Raw genomic sequence first — 20,075 nt, forward strand, 5'->3', positions numbered from 1 at the left:
TTGTAGATCTGCTATTTTTGAAAAATCGTGAAAATATTTTTTTTATATTTTTTTTCCGAAAAACTGTTAGGATTTAGAAAATGTTCAGAAGCGGCCTCAGGTCTTAAAGGGTTAAGTAGTTTAAGTACAGCCAACCCTGCCGCCTTGTATGGTGGCAACATACATGAAAGTCCCACTTACCAGACACACAGAGGAAGTCATCAATGGATGTGATGTCGTCAACGGCGTCGGTCAGGACACGGACCTGCTTCTCCCATTGCTCCTTGAACAGGTCCATGTTGTCCTGGGCCACCTTACTGTTGGGCTTGGCAGCCAGGGCCAACGCCGCATTAATCACCTGCAAGCACCCCAATTACAACAATTAAAGCCCCATTACGGCAGAGCCCACAGCCACAACATTAGCATAGGTTGATTGCACGACCCCCCCTGCGTTTGGACTGCGGCGTGACGCCAATTCATCGCCGGGGACTGATTAGGACAAGAGAACGTTGTGAAGGCATGAATGAAATGAATGGCTGCTTGTGTTTTTTTTGTTTTGTTTTTGCAGCGGGGAAATACATGGGTGGATATCAAAGCTGAGAATGAATGGGAGTCATTAGGTGCGATTAAGAAGAACGGCAGCGGTGGAATTCTGGAGAGGGGTTGGGAGAAGAGGGACTGAGGCTGGCAGGGTTACGATAAGCTCAATAACGCCCTTAGAGCCAATAAGACTCCAGAGCATTCGGGCTTTTAGTGAGCTACTCTATTTGACATGCCCATTCCCTTTTAGATTAGGCCATTTAGACCGGGAAAGAATCTGTGTCATTTTTTGATTTCTTTGGCTATTCAAAAATAGTAAAAATGTTTGCAAATCCTTGAATATATATGTATTTCTTTTTAAACTACATCTTTAACTCTTTGCTTCTGGGGGGGTCCCTGGAACAAAACTTTTTCATGTCAAGGAAGGACCCCCAAAATGATGTATTTGGCCGTATTTGATATTTGGACCCCCATCTCAAAATGTGTTGTTCCAGGGACCCCCAGAAGCAAAGATTTGAGTTAAAAATATTCGCTTTAAAATATTTTCAATGATTTGCAAAAAAATAAATAAAAAAATGTGCAGATCTACAAGCTCATAGCTTGTAAATCTGCTATTTTTGAACAGCCAAAGTGGTTAAAATCTTAAAATGACACAGACGCGTTTCCAGGTCTTAATGGGTTAAGTTAAGAATATGAGGACTGTGACAGAGGAATTAAAATCCCCTAAAAAAAAACAGATGCCACAGTTGATTGTTGTCAGTGGCATTTATGGGAGTACGAGAGCTGGCAGAACAGGCGAGTTCTGCGCTGTGGAGCTGCAGGGGTCTGGCCAGGCATGGAGGTTGGCACTGTACTGTGGAAATGGGGGGGGGGAGGGCGCTGGCTGGGCATTGACTGAATGAAAGAGTGGCGCTCAAAGGGGTCTAGGGGGACATTCTGGGTGGAGAAGAATCGACGTGAAACAAACGAGGAGCTTGGACTTAGCATCAAGATACCTGAGGGCAGAGGGTCTCCAGCTGGGAGGCTGCCATCCGGACCAACTTCACTCCCTCCTCATTGTTGGAGATGGAGCACGCCAGGTTGGCCACCTAAAACACACAAACGCACACCACACTGGTCAGGCACAGCGTGGCAGTCTGACAGAGCCGCTTCGTAAAGGCATTTTGTTCGGTATGTGCATATTCCTGCGATGGAGAGAGAAGAACAAACACAAATGTAAAAATAGAATGCATCCTAGCGTTTCGTCATAAATGGGGCAGCCCCGCAACGCCATCAATCCCTGTGGAACACAACACCCAGCGCCAGGGATTAATTCATAAAGCTGCTGAAATGATACGGTATGACACCACGGAGGGAGAGTGAGAGAGAGAAGGGAGACAAAAAGAAGAGGAGAATTTGACGTAAACAAAAGCTAAGCTGTCAAATTACTACAGTGTTTTTTCCCCCCCTTCTTTAACCCATTGAGACCTGAAGCCGATTCTACATGTCTCCTAAATCCCAACAGTTTTCTGAAAAACGTATGTTTCTATATCAGTGGTGCTCAATCTTTTTCATGTCAAGGACCCCCAAAATTATATGTATTTGGCCGCGGACCCCCATCAAAATATTTTGTTCCAGGGACCCCCAGAAGCAAAGATTTGAGTTAAAAATGTTGTCTTTAAATATATATATACTAGAGTTTCGGGGGGCTACGCCCCCCTCAACCCCAGCCGCGCACGGGGCCCAGGCGTGTGTATATAGGGGGACCCAAATCGCCGGAGTGAAACTGTGGAAAAGTTTTTTTGAAAAAGGAAAAAAATTGAAGAAATAATATTTCTTATTTTTCAGGGGGTCCACAGGGGGTCCGCGGACCCCCTGATGGTCCACTGACCCCCTGTGGAGTGTTGGGACGCGCGGGGACACCCCTGGAACATTGCGGACCATTTCGGTTTATTTATTTTTTTCATGAAGGTGGTTGCTTGTTTCTGGCGCAGGCTGTGCAAACCTGGCAAGCCAGCGCATGCTGCCGCACGTTTAAGTGGCGTAGCGTCATGAGGGTCAGTGGGGCCGTGGCTCGGTCAGTGAAGACCCTGTAGTGCGGATGATATGTGGCATAGAGGGGCAGATTGTAAATCCACAGAGGAAACATCCGTGGGCTACCATTGGTTCAGCGATGTGTGCGGTCGCCCTGCGGCCCCTCCTCCTCCACCAATGTGCAGTATTGAGAGCCCTGACGTCACAACAATTGGAGCGATGGGCACTGCACTGTGGTTGGTTAGGGTACACCTAGGGCCCAGGTAGAACCCAGTTAAAGCCTGCATGGGCAAACCCAGTTAGGACGCGCCTTGGTCCCACATAAACATGGCTAGTTGGGGCCCACCTAAGGGCCAGGTAGAAGCTACTTATAGCCTGCATGGGCATCGCAGTTGGGACTGAAGTGGATGCCGCTGACATTGCTGACATGGGGTCCATATGGTTTAGCCCACCTTGAAACCATATGGGAACTACGCTGGCATGCTGGCTGTAATGCAAACGCTGCATCATACCTGCAGTGTGTAGTTTGATGTTGTGTGTGTAGCAGATAGACCTGCAGTGTGTAGATCAATGTCCATAGGAAAGTCAATGCCCAGCAGTGTTTTTTTCCCCCAGCAGAGTTTCTAGTGTCTCTGTGTCTCTCTGGAAGAGGTTGCACATGAACTCTGCAGCCGCACTGAGGCGCTCCAACACAAACACTCTGACATTAAGCTGCTTCACACAACAAACATCAGCACCACGCTGCTGTTAGTCCAAAAGACACAATATCTGCTCTCCCACCGACGTCATGTGTTCATTTATCGACAGCCGTACAGACTCCTTTTGACACATTTTACGTCGTTTATCCAGCTCTCACTGACTCTCCACATCGGGCTGTTGTTTTGCTGCGATCAAGTCAACGATGTGAGAGATTAGCTATCACAGACGGACGGACAGGGGGTGAAACATAGTCTTGCGCCATGCCTTTCGGCCTGGCGGAGACAATAAAAAACCGAAAGTAAAGGAAATGGCCATTTCTGCAACAGAAGTAGTCAATAAACTATGCTATGAAAACATGGGGCACATTGGCAAAGAATGTAAGAAAGAGGCAATCATGTAGAAAATAGCCGATCTCCAAGCTTACAAAGCCTCTGAACGTGAGGCGTTTCGAGCTTGTAGATCGGCTATTTTGACAATATTTACTTGTGGAACAGAGTCAAACAGAATGGGGGGGTCCCAGATCAAGTACGTGTATTTGGGGGGGGGGGGGGGGGGGGGGGCGTGAAAGGGTTGATAAACACTGCTGTAATCGGAGCGAAATTATCTGAAATTACTACATGACCATAATGCAGGCTAACATGCGTTGCACGGGGCGGTCCTGCCATTACGTTAGTTACTGTAGTTGCTGTGGAGCTACATAGTTCTCCAGAAGACACACACAAACATACACCATCTACAATGGACGAACTGAGCAGCAATATAGACATTCACCACACGAACGTGCATTGTTGACAAAGTGATTGCACAGCCGCTGCAGGCATGACAACCAGGTTAGCGTTAGCGACATGGCAGCTATCACAGCGCCCTGTCCGTCGTGCTGCAACTGCCTGTGATGGCTACAGCAGTAACAGCAAGCTGTCTGCGATGCCATTGTCTGGAGACTGCTCTTAGCGTGACACGACCAATGAGAGTGAGCGCTGTAGTTGTTGCTAAGATACGGTGGCGTCTCTGCCCCATAGCTTGTAGATCTCTCACACATGATTGGCGTAGGCTGCGTTGCCAGGTCTGACTTTGTGTCTAAGCAATGGTCGGCTGATTTTTGCGCGCCTTTGGGCTCGTTTGCATTGTGCGCACGGCAGCGCTTGTTTAGCGTACGTCAGCGCGACGTGGCAACGGACGTGGCAACGTGAAAGGTGATTGGCTGGTGAAAAGAAACACCCGACGTTACACCAGAAATGGTGCCTGGAGAAAATGGTGACCAAAAAAAAAGTTTGGAAAAAAAGGAAAAAAAACCCGCAGCGGCTGCGTGCTGTTGTGGTGATGAGGTCGTGCGCACGGTAAACGGTACGAAGCTGCCTCCCCTTCCGTTTTGTCCGACATTTGGTGAGTAGAATTAATTATGTTGCGCGGTGGAAAAGGTGTATTGAGCAGTGAGATGTCCCCTACGCGAGGCGTAAATTCAGCGCGGCCGGCGTGGCGAGTCAGTTGGCGACATGTGGTCTGGCGGTGCGTTGTTTAGTCGATAACAGAGCTGTGGGGTGTGGACACCGAGGGTGCGGAAGTTGGTCGCCATTTATATAGTTAGATATTCAAAGATTTGCACACATTTTCACGATTTTTCAAAAACAGCAGATCTACAAGCTCATAGCGCGGCACTCGGTGCCGCGCTATGAGCTTGTATATCTGCTATTTTTGAATAGCCCAAAGTGTAAAATAATGCTTTTTAGCTCAAATCTAAAAATGAGACAGTTCCAGGTCTCAATGGGTTAAATAAACGAGAATAGTTAATTTCTCACAATTCATACAGCACTGGATGCTGACAGTCCAGGACAGACCTTCTTCCCGATGATTAAATCACCAGGCTGCCACAGCACCATTACCCTCCTAGAATCAGAGAGGCAAATATTCCTGACACTCTCAAAAAGCCAGCGGCCCGGTGAGAGCCAGAATGCTGAGCTAAGCAAGTGCCGTTCTCTGCTGCCAACATTTATAGTTTGAGAGTAAATTTTGTTGTATTGACCAACAAATCAAGCTCCCCCACGCTGCAATTTCTAAACATTTTTGCATTCGCCAGAGGGAGTGCAACATTATGTATCCACTTATGGTCACCAGATTTAGGTCAGGGAATTTAAAGATTGCCATTTCTTAGCCAAAAATATATAAATAAAAAACAAAGAACCGAGCCTGAATGCTTAGGATTTTAAGATGCTTTGTCAAAAAGGCTAGTAGACAATGGACAAAAATGCCAAAATGCTGACCCCCCCCCCCTCCTGCTTTTTCATTTGCAAAAGCAAATGAAAAAGCAGAGGGAAAGTGACTTAAAACGTAACCTGCTGTCTTTATTTTGGTCATGTCGTCATGGGATTTTTTTTATCAAGTACTATTACATAGTAGTGAAAACAGCAGATCGACATGCTCACAACGGGTTGCATTTCGATGTGTTGTGAAATTGTAGATCGGCTATTTTTGCTATTTCCAGTACGACAAAGTATATAAGTTAAGTGGTTAAACACCGTGTTGATTGGGACACTGCTACTTAACGCACTGCTGGCAGCAGGAGTGGATGTAAGTGTCTCTCTAAAGAATCCTTCCCTTCTCCTCCACCCTTCAATGAGCATCCCTGGGATGAGAGGGAGCCTCTCTGGAGAATTGTGCTGAACCATTAAAAACATTGTATCCTGACTTGGGTTGACGAGCACTTATGGCAGGGTGCAAGTGAAGCTTTGATGTAAACATACACGGTACCCCGTACAAACCATGCAAACAGACGTGAATGCACCACAGGGGAGCCATTTCAGTGACGACAAACAGAGAGGGGGTGTTGAGATTATGTTTATATAAAGACAAACTAGCGCTGGAGTCTTGTCACCCCCATGATCTCCATGACTACCATCAGCCCACATTCAGATTATGTGTCTGGCTCGCAACATCACTTCCTCTGTGACATTAATGTGTGGAAGCAACAAACTCTAAAGGCCTGACCAGATCGAGCTGTCTTGCCCCGTTTAAGGGGGGGAAACATTTATTTTTGTTCAGGGGTGCGCTCCTCTCTTGCAGCGTCACATTTTTCTATAGTTTCTGAGACACATTTACAATACAATATTCTCAACTTTTCAGCACAAGGCGTGGAGTCACAGTAATTTTAACCCTGAGTGCCAAGTACAGCGGGAGCGCTGGCAGCAAAAAATAAATAAATGTTTCTGTGGACCCATTTGCCAGAGTTTCTATAGTTCTGTTGTCCCCGAACTGCGACTATTTTGGGGGGTCAGATCGGGTGAAGTTGGATGACGTCTCATGGGTAAAAGCTGCTCTAAACACACTGCACAGACTACAGCTGACTATCAGTGGCTGGTGCTGCTCTGCACCTGCATGGGAGGAAATAACTTCATACCATAATAAACAATAACTCTCCCCCACTTTCCACCTTTACATTTTTAAAAGGTTGAAAAATACACAAAAAAACAAGCGATTGAGTCCTTTCCCACCGCCAGTAGACTGAGCATGTCTTTCTGTTTTTGTTTCCGGTGTATCACGTTTGACACAGATCATGATGGGCACAAAACTCACTACAGGAGCGCAATCCACCTTTACAAATAAAAACATGTCTGCCATCTAATCAATTATGACATTCTTTCACCATAAATGAGTGCACCTGTGAGTCTCTCTCTCACACACACACACACAGCCTCGCTCTTAGTGCATACTGTCCAAACTTTTAGTATCTATTTTTAAGGGAAAATGCAAGTGAAATGCTCTCACTTCCCGATGATCTCTGCCGCCGGTTCAACATACTGAATCGAGTGATCGGGCCTGACTACCACCAATTAGCCACACAGCCGCACGCCACACAACATATCATCACTTCTCGAGTCATGTGAGAAGGTCCCTATGCCCAGGGCTTTCACGATCCTGACATTTTACTTGACGATTAATTGTCGTACAAATAGCCATTAAAGGATTTAATTGTGTTTTTCCATTGAACATGGGAACATAAAGCCTACATTTCTGTTTGCCCTTTGCACAGGGCAAATCATTTACTTAAAATATACAGAGTAATGACTGAACATGACTATTACCAATACTCAAAATAAATAATGTACTATGGGAAAATATTGTAGGCCATATTCAATAGTTTTATACTCAATGTGTCAAATATAATAATCAAGGTTAGACAACCTGCTCCATATTTGGGCATGGCTGCATTGGGAACTCCTTGTAGGGTTATGGCTGAGTCATGGTGAGATGAACGTGACGACGTGGTCCACCGGCCTTGAGCTTGTAGATCAGCTATTTTTCTTTTTAAATACCGTAGTAGAATGTGTGCAAATCTTTGAATATATATTTTTTAAAGTGAACGTGTGTAAAATATGTTTTGTTCCAGGGACCTCCAGAAGCAAAATGTTCACTTTAGAAAATATAATACTCAAAGATTTGCAAAGATTTTCACATTTATCTTGTAGATCTGCTATTTTTGAATAGCCAACGTATAAAATAATGGTTCTAAATCAAATCTAAAATGACACAGATGCGTTCCCGGATTGAATGGGCTAATATTCCAATTTTAATATAAGATTATGACAGGCCTACCCATGCCTGCACCGCCCCAGGGTAGGACCGACTCCTTTCGCCTTGCCATTGATCATAGCATCCAGTCAACAGTTCATGCAGCTGATTCAGTGCAAAATCTATCAAATTGCATCCATTTAAATTAACACACGGCGGCAACGGTACACCAGTGGATAGTGCATTGGAAATCAATTCGGTCCATAAGTTTGTTCACAACAGGTCAATTATAATTGAAACACGCATAGCTTTCCTTTAATGGAGACCAGTTCCCAGTTTTAATTCAAATCTTATCGATTGCACCTATTAAACCTTTTTGATGATTATTTCCATCGCTCTACATTCAATCACTAATGTGAACATAATAATTCCTAGAAGTCGTAACCAGGCATGAACCATAGTTTGTGAAGCCATTCATTTGAAAATGACAGCTTACCTTACCGATACCCACATGTGAAATGTAGTAATTGACACAAAATTACGTTGTGACAATGCAACGAAAATCGATGCAAGTTTCTCAATTGGACAATAAAAATGTTTGCCATAACATAATCCCCTGCTAAGTCTATCCTTTTAACATTTGCCATACAGAGCACTGAGCTGTCACATTCCTCCGTGGAATCGTGCACATTCCCATTCAGCATGCTACCCGATGCCAGCTGCCTTTACAGCACATTTGTTGGCATGCGAACGAGGTGGCAGGAGGGGAGCTATACTGCGCCATGGGGCAGTACAGCTCACTATGGAGAGGACCCGGGGGTTTGGAGGTGAAGTGAGGAACCCACAGCTCCCTTCACACTCCATGCACCACAACGTGAATATTATTACGCACCGAGAGTGCGAGCAATTATCATTCTTGTCATGGTCTATTTGTGTGAATGAAGTGAATAAAGACCTGTAGGAGGCATCAACTATACAAATAGTTTTAACCCATTGAGACCTGAAGCCGATGCTACATGTCTCCTAAATCTCAACAGTTTTCTGAAAAACGTATGTTTCTATATCAGTGGTGCTCAATCTTTTTCATGTCAAGGACCCCCAAAATTATATGTATTTGGCCGCGGACCCCCATCGAAATATCTTGTTCCAGGGACGCCCAGAAGCAAAGATTTGAGTTAAAAATGTTCGCTTTAAACAATATATATTCAAAGATTTGCACACATTTTCACAAATTTTCAAAAATAGCAGATCTACAAGCTCATAGCGCGGCACTCGGTGTCGCGCTATGAGCTTGTAGATCTGCTATTTTTGAATAGCCCAAAGTGTAAAATAATGCTTTTTAGCTCAAATCTAAAAATGACACAGTTCCAGGTCTTAATGGGTTAAATATTCAGTGGCAAGTATTTTCGATGCATTTTCGTATTGTATATCTTGTCATGCCCCTGGTGTGTAGATGCATTTATTCTAAATGTCCACAGTCAGTCACAAGGAGAGGGACTGGTGTCCTGGTGAGGAGAGATGGTCACTTCCTGATGCCCGGGGCCCAACTGACTGTGAACTTCTACCCTGGTGTATGACACAGATGATGCTATTCCTGGATATACACTTGATCAGTGGTCGTGGCTGGGTAGAGGAGAGAGTCTTGTATCCAGCTAGTCGCTCCAAGCTCACGAGACTTAACAGAACACGTGTTCATGCAACTCATTTGAAATAAAGTGGCATCTGTGTAATACTAACATTATTGGTTGGGCACAGCACCCTGAGTGCCGAGAGATAAAAAACAAATGCATATACCAAACAATCTCTGCATGTCAGATTCAACCCGCTGCATCTCTGTAGACATTTCATCTCGTCTCTTCTCGTCTTGCCAAGTGAAGCAGACATTTTTCTTCCTCTTAGAACGGTGATTTTTATGTGGATGCGCCTAAAGAAGAGGTACTCTGTCTGCCTATCTCTTTAACACATTCAATCCGGGAACGCATCTCTGTCATTTTAGATGTCTTTGGCTATTCAAAAATAGCAGATCTACAAGCTCATAGCGCGGCACTCGGTGCCGCGCTATGAGCTTGTAGATCTGCTATTTTTTGAATAGCCCAAAGAAATCTAAAATGACAGATGCGTTCCCGGATTGAATGGGTTAAAGGCTGCACACATGGCACCTTCCTCTGCTCAGTCGGTGCTAAAATCTCTCCACCTCTTCCCCAGCAGCCTGGAACCTTTAACAACATGGCCTCCAGCCAACAGAACTAAGCTCAGCCTTTTTTTCCCCCAGCCTATTTCTAAGATGATGCATTTTGACGCCGTCGGGCAGAAACCCTGCATCTCCATTTTGCATTTATATATATTTTTTCATAAATTAATTCCGTATTTTATACCTCATTAATCATAGTAAGATACCGGCACGCAAAAGTAGCCCATCTACAAGCTCACACAACATAGTGAACACGTAGATCTGCTATTTACGCCAGGCGGAAAGCAGTTGTACGTCAATGAAAAGTATTAACAAGCTTGTGGCTAAATAATAACTACATTAGATCTATTGGAACACAGGTTATTTTTTTTCCATTTCCTGAAAAGTGACGGTTTTGGACATAAAAGGTTTTTCACCCGACAGCAACGATTTGGACCGCAATTCTATTTGTAATCCCTGTGTAATGAAAAGGGAACGACCAATTTTTCAAATAAACTTTTGGAACTATGAACATATGTTGGGAAATGGACTGGTAAGATCTGGCACCGTTCCCCCTCAAAGCAGGGGCAGATGGAATGTGCAGCATTTCAGTGGTACATAACTTTGCAAGGACAAAGCCTCTACTAAAAAGGGAAGAATGAATTGTTGTCACAGGATGCTACTGTGGCGGCTGAAAGACCTCCAATGTTGACACATGTGCAACGCCTTTAAATAAAAGAAATGCCACGTTTCTCAATCAAGACAAATTTCTCATGGTGAAGATGTAGCATCCTTAGTGGGAGTAATACACTGCTTATCCCTGTGGGTGTTCCACTGTGTCGCAGCAAAAGACGGCTTCCCACTCTTGGAATAATCTTAATTCTGACAAGACAGAAATAACTAGATGGGAAACGCAAAAGTCTTATTTTCTGGCACTGCAGGGAGTCCTTGGCTTAGCCTTAGATTGACTCAACACTGACTCTGCTGGTTAATGCAATATGGCCAAACTCTACATAGACACAAGTTACATAACGCCTGATTTATACTTGGCTGCGTGACACTGGCATTCAACCAAGTATAAATCACCCGTAAGTATGATTCAGAAGTGAATCAGATCACATTTTTCTGAGCTTGTGCACCACACATAAAAGCATTAACTTGTATGAATGAGGCATCAACCCTACAGTATGAATAGTTTTGAGGCGAAATATTCACCAGTGAGTATTTCACATTTTTGTATCGTTTATTCGTAATTCTTCCGGTGTGTAAAGGCCTTACGAGAATAAAAGCATTGCTAGCAGCCGTGCTGCTCCTGATATCCAACTAACTATGTTGGCAGAAAGGTGGTGCAAGAGGAAAACTGACCTTGCTACTAGCGGGGCTAAAATGTATCCATTTAATAGTTACGCCATGGTCTGAAAAGCAGGGGATCCACTTTCCTATGCAATAGTATTGCCTGGGCATTGGCAAGTCTTCTCAGTTCAACCAAAAACACTAATGAATCATGCAGATAACATGTGCATCACCAAATCGTGCGTTCAATATTATCTGAACACACGGAAAAGCACATATACGGCTTCATAAATGGATTGATTCCTAGGCAGAAGGGTCCATCTAGGCACAGTGAGGTTCAAGTTCCCAACAGGGTGCTTGTGTCTGATCATGGTTAAACTTAGGAGAACATTTCTAACCATAAATATCATATGCCTTGGCTTGGAACATAAGGCAAGATTTCTTAAGCAAGACATGTGAATAAAGAACCTCTCTAGGGTGAGAAGCTAAGGGCAAACAGGAGGATGCCTATGCAATATACACAGCCCCTCGCCTGCCTATATTGTGTTCATTTCTCTTACGCTAATGTTGGATATGTCAGGGAAATCAATACGTAAAAACGTCCGCATACTGTAAAATGTCTGAGCTCTTCCATGGCTACAGGCTAAGCACTGAACTGAGTCGTCAGCAGTGACAGCAGCAATCATTGCAATATTTACGATTCTAACGTGGAAGCAGAGCATGGACGTTATATCTGTTTGCCTCATACCTTTATTTGTTTGCGTATAAATGAAATGTTCTCAAATATGAACTAATCAAATTCAATTTTTTTCTAATTGATGTAAAGATTTTGCACCTTCTTTTGTCAAACTATCGGTCTAAATATCAGTAATCCTTGGTCTAGTACTCTCAAATTGGGATGGGGACTATAAATCTGGCATGGGTCGTAATCTACATGGAAGACACTCAACTATATTCATCTTTGTTGACTGAACTAATAGAGCCAGCTGGTGAAATGTGAAGACAATACAGCGTTTAGTCAGGCAAGGTAATAGTTTGCATATCGTCACTAAGGAAGAAACCTTGTCCAAAAAATACTTTTCAGAGAACTGATAAGATAACAATGGATCGAATGTAGTTATTTAGTAGTTACAACCTCTTAATACTTTTAATTGAAAGACTTGAATTGAAGTCCCAAAACTAGCAGATCTACAAGCTTAAATCATGTTGCAAAATGTTGCGAGCTTGTAGATCAGCTATTTTCGCAGTTTTTGCGAACCTTTGTCATACAATGTAGGCGATTAATTTTCCATTGCATTGCTATGGAAGTGGAAACTTGTAAGCTAAGAAAATCCTTTTAAAGTCAATACGTTGTGTCAAATTTTTGTCTTACGTAGCTGTGTCATAAGCCTCTTTGTCTCTGGGTTTATTTCACCGATTCAGTTTCCTCTACCATTGCCTTGGGCGGGGTGGGGGAAGCTAGGAGTCTACTGCGTTGTTGTCATTTAGTCAGTCACACTATTTACTCTTCTCTGCTCTGTGTTTCACAAAGGGCGGGACTCAGCCCTTGACACACACACACACACACACACACACACTGGAGATGACAACTACACTGACTCTGTGTTAAGTGCAATAAAAGTCTAATAAAAGCCAACAAGTAATTATTAATGGACAGACATTGACCCGAATGGTTGGAGAATATTTGTGTGTGTGTAATTCTGAAGAAGACTATGTGTCGAAACGTTAATCTATAATAAAGCCTTGACTGGGAGCTTCTGCAAAGTCAGTTTGCAGACTATTTTTTTTATCTTGCCTTAAATCCACTATTGGTCCTGCACCTGCCATCCAACGGATGTGCCAGTTTAATGTTTTCGTGTGTGTGTCATAGCAATCCAGTTTTACCCCGAGACTCATTCACTACCACCCGCAGTGCCTGCTACTGTGGCGTGCCACTGTGTGTGAAGAGGAGACTGCATTGATCAGCTTCACATCATACTACAACAATTTCCTAAGCGATTATTCTATTGATCACTTTTTTGTGAAGCTCTTTTTTTATATATTTTTTTAATATATCAATGAATTGACAAATAGATTTTTGCCGAATAGATTTTATCTACTAAACCAACTAAATTTGTCAGATTAACCACCGCCCTATTTAACAGTTTGTCGTTCAATGCTGTGAAAATAGCAGGTCTACAAGCTCACAATGTGTAGCTGACGCGTTCTGAGCATGTAGATCTTGTTTTGGTTTAATTCAAATTGATTATTTTTCATAATCGATGACCCCTACACCACGCAATGCTGAAATTGACCTCAAGTCATTCATTTCCTATGGAGGGAGTGTGCGTGACACCTGTATCTGAAGCACATACGTGAGCACAGGGTCCAACAAGACCAACATTTCTAAAAAGCTTAAATGGGTTGAACATCGACCTGATTTGTGGTGACCAATGTTGTTGTGGGTCCAGTTTCCTGAGCTGCACAACACAAATCTTAAAACGCTAAGATTTGGGGAGGCAGATAAGTAGGGATTTGTTTACTATCCTCTATTAAGGATAAAAGCCTCTAATGTTGAAATAAGTGTTCACATTTATCCTGCTTTCAGACCGCTGAACTACCAGCCAGTGTTTTATTCAACGTGTCTATTTTCAATTAACTTGAGAGGGGCTTTTAAATTATATGATGCAATAATTTGGGAATCCATTTTAATCTTCTCAAGATAGTCAAAAACAAAGATGTGCCTTCAGTAGCTATTCCTGAAACGCTATGTACAGCACTATTTATAATATTGCTTGTAGAGCTATTGGAACAACAGTATAATTTTATGATATAGGCATAGGTAACATGAGTTAAAGGATGTAGTATAACATTAGTAGCCACGTTTGTATAAGTCAGGTGGTCAAAATGGTATTCCACAAAGCAGGATTAGAAAGTTGGCCAGATAATTGTGAAAACATTGCGCTGGTGATATTGACAGAAATCTATAAAGAAAAGATGGAAATCTTCAATATTAGGTTTACAAAGGTTTACAAGGATTCTTGTAATGTTTGCAGTAGTTATATAATGTCAAATTAAATTCAGGAAATAAGAGTTCTGTGATATGAGCAAATTTGATCTGTAAAATAAAATACATGTAATGTCCCTTCCTGGCAGAGCCCTCAATTTACTTGAACTCAGCCCCTAATGTATTCACATCTTGGTGATACCCCAGGCTGTTGGGTTTCATTCATTTCATTATGGTATTAAAATCCATGTGAAAATGACTTATACTTAACTGTACGTGCTTGAGATAGGTAATCCAATACAGTTAACTTTACTGTGGTTAGTCTAGCTGAAAATATTTCCAGGAGAAAAGATTGATTTCACAATTTTAATTCAAAACATCCAAGGATGTTTTGCCAACACTGGCTCAATAATTAGGCTAGTTCGGTAATGTTTGCATACGTACTGGAAAACCTAGCCACTATCAGAAAAATGGTCTATGTTTATGGGCAACTAGGACGGCGCCCAAAGGCCTACTTGGGGCCATGCATGTCAGGAACGATGCAAGTCGTTCCATTTATATTGGCTATGCAGCACACATTTTACACGAAAGCCGACGGTATAGATCACCGATTGGCTAGCCCGAACCATCTTAGTGGCACAAATGTGACGTGACGTCAATCTATGAAGCCAGCGGTTTAGGTTGGCCAATCAGGGAAGCAGATGCATACAATCTCCCCAACACACGGAGAATCCATGCGTCTTCCTCAGAACCGCGATCTGACAGATATTCATGGTTTTTCGGTTCTTGGAAACTGTTGGCCCGTCCGAATTGTCACAGCACGCACACCTCAAGTTCATACGAGACACACACCGAGTTTAATTCTGCTAAGTCTGACGCTTAGTGAGTTACGGCGAGGACAAATCTCTGTGTGTGACACACACACACACTGATTCTATAAATTATAGTATATAGATATACATATGGCTGTAGCTGTGAATAAGCCAGTGTGGTCCTTTAACTCAGTGGTTCTCAAACTTTTTCATGTCAAGGACACCCAAATTAGTATGCATTTGTCCGAGGACAAATATTTTGTGCCAGAGATAACCTGATCATACAAGATTTGGGTTAAAATGTTTTTAAAAATATTCCAAAATGTTCCCCTTTTAATCTACAAGCTCAGAGCTTGTAGATCGGCTATTTTCAAGTAGCTAATTTTAGGGTTTAACGTAGTTGAACTGATTTCGATGCTGTACAAACTTATTTCACTGGGGACCGCCTGGAGCCCCCTTAAGGAACCCTGGGGGTCACCGGACCCCACTTTGACAACCACTGCTTTAACTAGATACACATTAATTCAGATAAATAACCGTTGCATGCTTTTGATGATAACGTTAACCTGAATAAAGCCTCTCAGACACCTGTCTGACAGATGGCTCACTGACAGATAAGATGTGACACTGCATTACACACACATTGGTTTCATGCAAAGATGAACATGGATATTAACTTCTCTTGTGATGTAAAATAGGAGGGGGGGGACTATGATCTAACCATCAGCTATGTCCTGCTGTAAGGAAAGCAATGCACACAATGAATAAAAGAAATGCAAATAATTAATACAAACATAACATTCCAAAGTCGTCAGGTGAGATACGGTTATACATTTCTGCTGCTAAAATATTTGTTTGCATTTAATTCGCTTACGAACAACAATTGCCCAGTCCCATCTCAAAGACTCCAATTTACTTGTGATAAGTGGTTTTCTAATATACAATTATATACGCAATTATAGTTACAATTTGTTTGGTGTTAACAAACAGCATCCATGTATAACCCATTGATACCTGGAACGCATCTGTGTCACTTTAGATGTCTTTGGCTATTCAAAAATAGCAGATCTACAAGCTCATAGCGCGGCACCGAGTGCCGCGCTATGAGCTTGTAGATCTGCTATTTTTGAAAAATCGTGAAAATTATTTTTTAATATTTTTTTCCGAACATTTTTTAGGATTTTGAATTTTTTTAGACGCTGCCTCAGGTCTTAATGGGATAATATAATCCATCTTGGGACTTGGGAGAGATGCAAGCTGTACATCTTAGCCTCCCTCTGGCCTTGCTAAGTGGTGTCAAAGTTAATCATTGCTCAGAAGAAAAGCGCCACAGGGAGTCCGTTCATGTCATGTTCTAATGCCATTTATGACACCAAGGCCCCCAGGAGAAGGTCTGGGGGACCATTCCCCAATGTGGTCCCCTTTTTACGCTGATGTCTCAGTGGTTTCTCACACCGTTCTGTCTCTGCCTCACACACCCACACAGCGACACTCGGGGGGGCAAGTCGCCTGTGGGGAGAGGTCATTTCCAAATGTCAGCCCGTGAAGCTGCGACACGGGCACTCAAGGGAGGGGATTGAAAGACCACTAATGAGGACAGTTAACCCATTGAGACCTGAAGCCGGTTCTACATGTCTCCTAAATCCCAACAGTTTTCTGAAAATCGTGTGTTTCTATATCAGTGGTGCTCAATCTTTTTCATGTCAAGGACCCCCAGAATGATATGTATTTGACCGCGGACCCCCATCAAAATATGTTGTTCCAGGGACCCCCAGAAGCAAAGATTTGAGTTAAAAATGTTCGCTTTAAAAATATATATATTCAAAGATTTGCACACATTTTCACGATTTTTCAAAAATAGCAGATCTACAAGCTCATAGCGCGGCACTCGGTGCCGCGCTATGAGCTTGTAGATCTGCTATTTTTGAATAGCCCAAAGTGTCAAATAATGCTTTTTAGCTCAAATCTAAAAATGACACAGTTCCAGGTCTTAATGGGTTAATGTTTCTGTCAGCTTGTCACTGGTCTGTCACTCTTGCTTCTACGTTCCGCCTCTTACTTTGTGTCCACAGCAGTGGAGATTTAAAAGGCATGGCCGTTCCAAAGAGAGTGTCACCTCTATTAAGGAAATGAGCAGAGCCAGCGGGGTAATGGAACAATGCAACAGGCTTTGTAAAAGAAGACATTATCTTTCTTAACCCATTAAGACTTGAGGATACAATTCTACAAATGTCTAAAAAACAGGGTTTTTTTTTTAAACTTATGTTGCTATGTCAGTGGTCCTCAAACCTTTTCATGTCAAGGACCCCCAACATGATATGTATTTGGCCGTGGACCCCCATCTCAAAATATGTTGTTCCAGAGACCCCCAAAAGCAAAGATTTGAGTTAAAAAAGGTTCGCTTTAAAACTATATACATTCAAAGATTTGCACACATTTTCACGATTTTTCAAAAATAGCAGATCTACAAGCTCATAGCGCGGCACTCGGTGCCGCACTATGAGCTAGTATATCTGCTATTTTTGAACAGCCAAAGTGTAAAATAATGCTTTTTTAGCTCAAATGAAAAAGTGACACAGATGCGTTCCAGGTCTTAATGGGTTAATATCATTGTTAGAGTTGCATCCCCTACTCCAGTCTGATACAAGATGTCACACTGTTGAGAGATTGAAAACACAGCCCCCCCCCCCCCCCCCCCCCCCCTCCTCAAGACGGCACTTAACCTTGGGCTGTGATGTTTTGCTCCTTATAGTTTGACTGGATTTAAAATTTGATTCAGAGCTGTGACCATCCATACCAATGTAGTGTTTGTCTGCTCTTCAATAGCACCACAGCATCTGCTTTGCAACCACTTCAGTTCACAGCAAGACAAGAGTGAGAGAGTGAAACAGATAGAGACAGGGGAGAGAGATGGAGGGAAGAGAGAAACATGGAGATGGAAATGTGTTGCATCTAACTAGACCATAGAAATGCATTTTTTTCCCCCCCTTACCCTCGACAAATTAAATAGAAAAATACAACACGGCTCTCCAACCCTTCAGATGGAAAAGCTGCATCTCAATAAGGGCATCTGTTTGAGAAAAGAGCCTGATGGAGCCTGCTATGCAGTGGGGAAAGTAACCAAGTACATTTACTTAAGTACTGTAATTAAGTACAATTTTGAGGCATTTGTACTTTACTTGAGTATTTCCAATACTTTTGCTTCTACTCCACTACATCTCAGAGGCAAATATTGTACTTTTACTCCACTACATTTATTTGTAAACTTTAGTAACTAGTTACTTTTCAGATATAAATTATGATACAACGAAACATACATTAACCACTTTAACCCTATTTTATACATAGGCTATTTGAAAATAGACGATCTACAAGCTCACAACGCGTCGTGTTGTGAGCTTGTAGATCTGCTATTTTCAAATATTTAGTACTTTTACTTTTGGTACTTTAAGTACATTTTGATGCCAATAATTGTGTACTTTCACTCAAGTAAATTTTGAATTCTGGACTGTTACTTGTAACAGAGTATTTTTATATTGGTACTTTTACTTAAGTAAAGAATTTGAGTACTTTTTCCACCACTGCTGCTATGTGGTACAAGAAGCCCAATGTCTATAGGGTAACGTCAGCGCGTTCAACTGTAGTACCTCAATCAGCTTGTTGGCGTGTTCGCGGAACACCTGCGCGTACTCCTTAACTTCCTTCTCGTTGCCATTCTTCGCGGCTTCGATCAGGACCAAGAGAGGAACGTTGGTCTCCAGGAATGAGTCAGAGACATGGTCCATGACTGCTTTACGCAGCTGTGTAGAGAGAAACGAAAAGGCAATGTTGAAATTGTGTGTGTCCTATGGTTACATGTTTTAGACTACAAAGGGACCTGTTCTTTTAGATCTATAATACATACAGGACCCATTCTTTTAGATCTATAATGTATACCGGCATCCTCCACAACAAAGCAAAACATGTTTTTGTTTTTATTACATTTTTTTCCTCAGAATGTAAACATACCCTTATAGGTCCATTACACTGTCAAGGGTTAAGCAGACAGTCTCTCAGGTTTCTTGCCTGTGGACGGCTGCATTATATAAGGACAGGCTGCTATAGACGGCTATAGTACTGTAGCTAGCCACAGTCCGGGAAAACAAATCAAGTCCCCCCCATTTCACGAAGGAAAACAACATATTTCTATATTAATGGCCCAGCACATAAAAATCTATGGGGTCTTATGTTTGCTAGTATTAACCTTTCCGTAGACAGGGGAAGGGAGTGGGGTTGGTTTCGACAGATGGAGAGATAAGAATGAGACAAACCTGTCTGCGAAGGTCCCTGGTTTTCTTTGTCATCCTGTCAATGGCAGTGTTGAGGGCATCACTCCTGTCCTTCCTGCCAGCCTGAAATGGAGATGAGAAAGGAGTGTTGAGTGGGTGGCGTTCTGTCAACTTGCTTTCCCTTAGGATGAAGAGTAACTTCATCACAATGCCATGGGCATGATTAACAGCACTTTCAACCCGGCAAGTCATTAGAGGCAAAAACTGTACAGATGTGTCATTTCCAAAAACAGCAGATGTACGAGCTTTGTGTCGTGATGTGTATTTTTGTATGAAATAGGGCTCAACTGCATTTACACAGCAACAGCGTTTCAAATCAACAGATTTAATCCATATGCATCTCTTAGCAACAGATGTTTTAGTTCCAACCTGTTTGCACTGGATTCCCCACATAACACAGGTACTAACGTTATAACGAGCCTAAGTCCCAGCGGTGAGATTAAATTTACGCTGAAAAATGAAAACTGTTAAGCTAAAATAAACATGGGACAGAAATCTATTTTGCCACTTAAAAGAGCACAATAGCACACAGGACAATAATAGGCTAATAGTAGGGTACTTGGTGCTCTGAACTAGGGTGAGGGGTTGGTATTGGAGGAAGATGACATCAATTGCAAATTATTCAAGATCAAGTTGTGTAGTATATCCTGACAGTTCCTACTGTGTTCTGTATGGACATAGTTCAGCCTATATTGAGAATCAAATGCCTTTATGTTGGCTTGATAATTAATTAGCCAACAAAGTTGATAAGA

General features: G+C 42.5%; 1 protein-coding gene across 1 annotated transcript in view; it reads right to left on the reverse strand.

Moving 5' to 3' along the window:
* The window catches only part of ctnna1 (catenin (cadherin-associated protein), alpha 1), a 151,015-nt gene that overhangs the window by 54,539 nt on the left and 76,401 nt on the right, over positions 1–20,075 (reverse strand). Inside the window, exons 8-11 of the mRNA XM_084041905.1 lie at positions 19,306–19,386; positions 18,643–18,795; positions 1,515–1,607; positions 181–337 (exon numbers count right to left, since the gene is read on the reverse strand). Coding sequence (XP_083898031.1) covers positions 181–337; positions 1,515–1,607; positions 18,643–18,795; positions 19,306–19,386 — 484 coding nt within the window. The remainder of the gene's footprint in view (positions 1–180; positions 338–1,514; positions 1,608–18,642; positions 18,796–19,305; positions 19,387–20,075) is intronic.

This window comes from Gymnoscopelus microlampas (genome assembly GCF_963454915.1).
Source record: "Gymnoscopelus microlampas genome assembly, chromosome: 18".
Taxonomy (NCBI): Eukaryota; Metazoa; Chordata; class Actinopteri; order Myctophiformes; family Myctophidae; genus Gymnoscopelus; species Gymnoscopelus microlampas.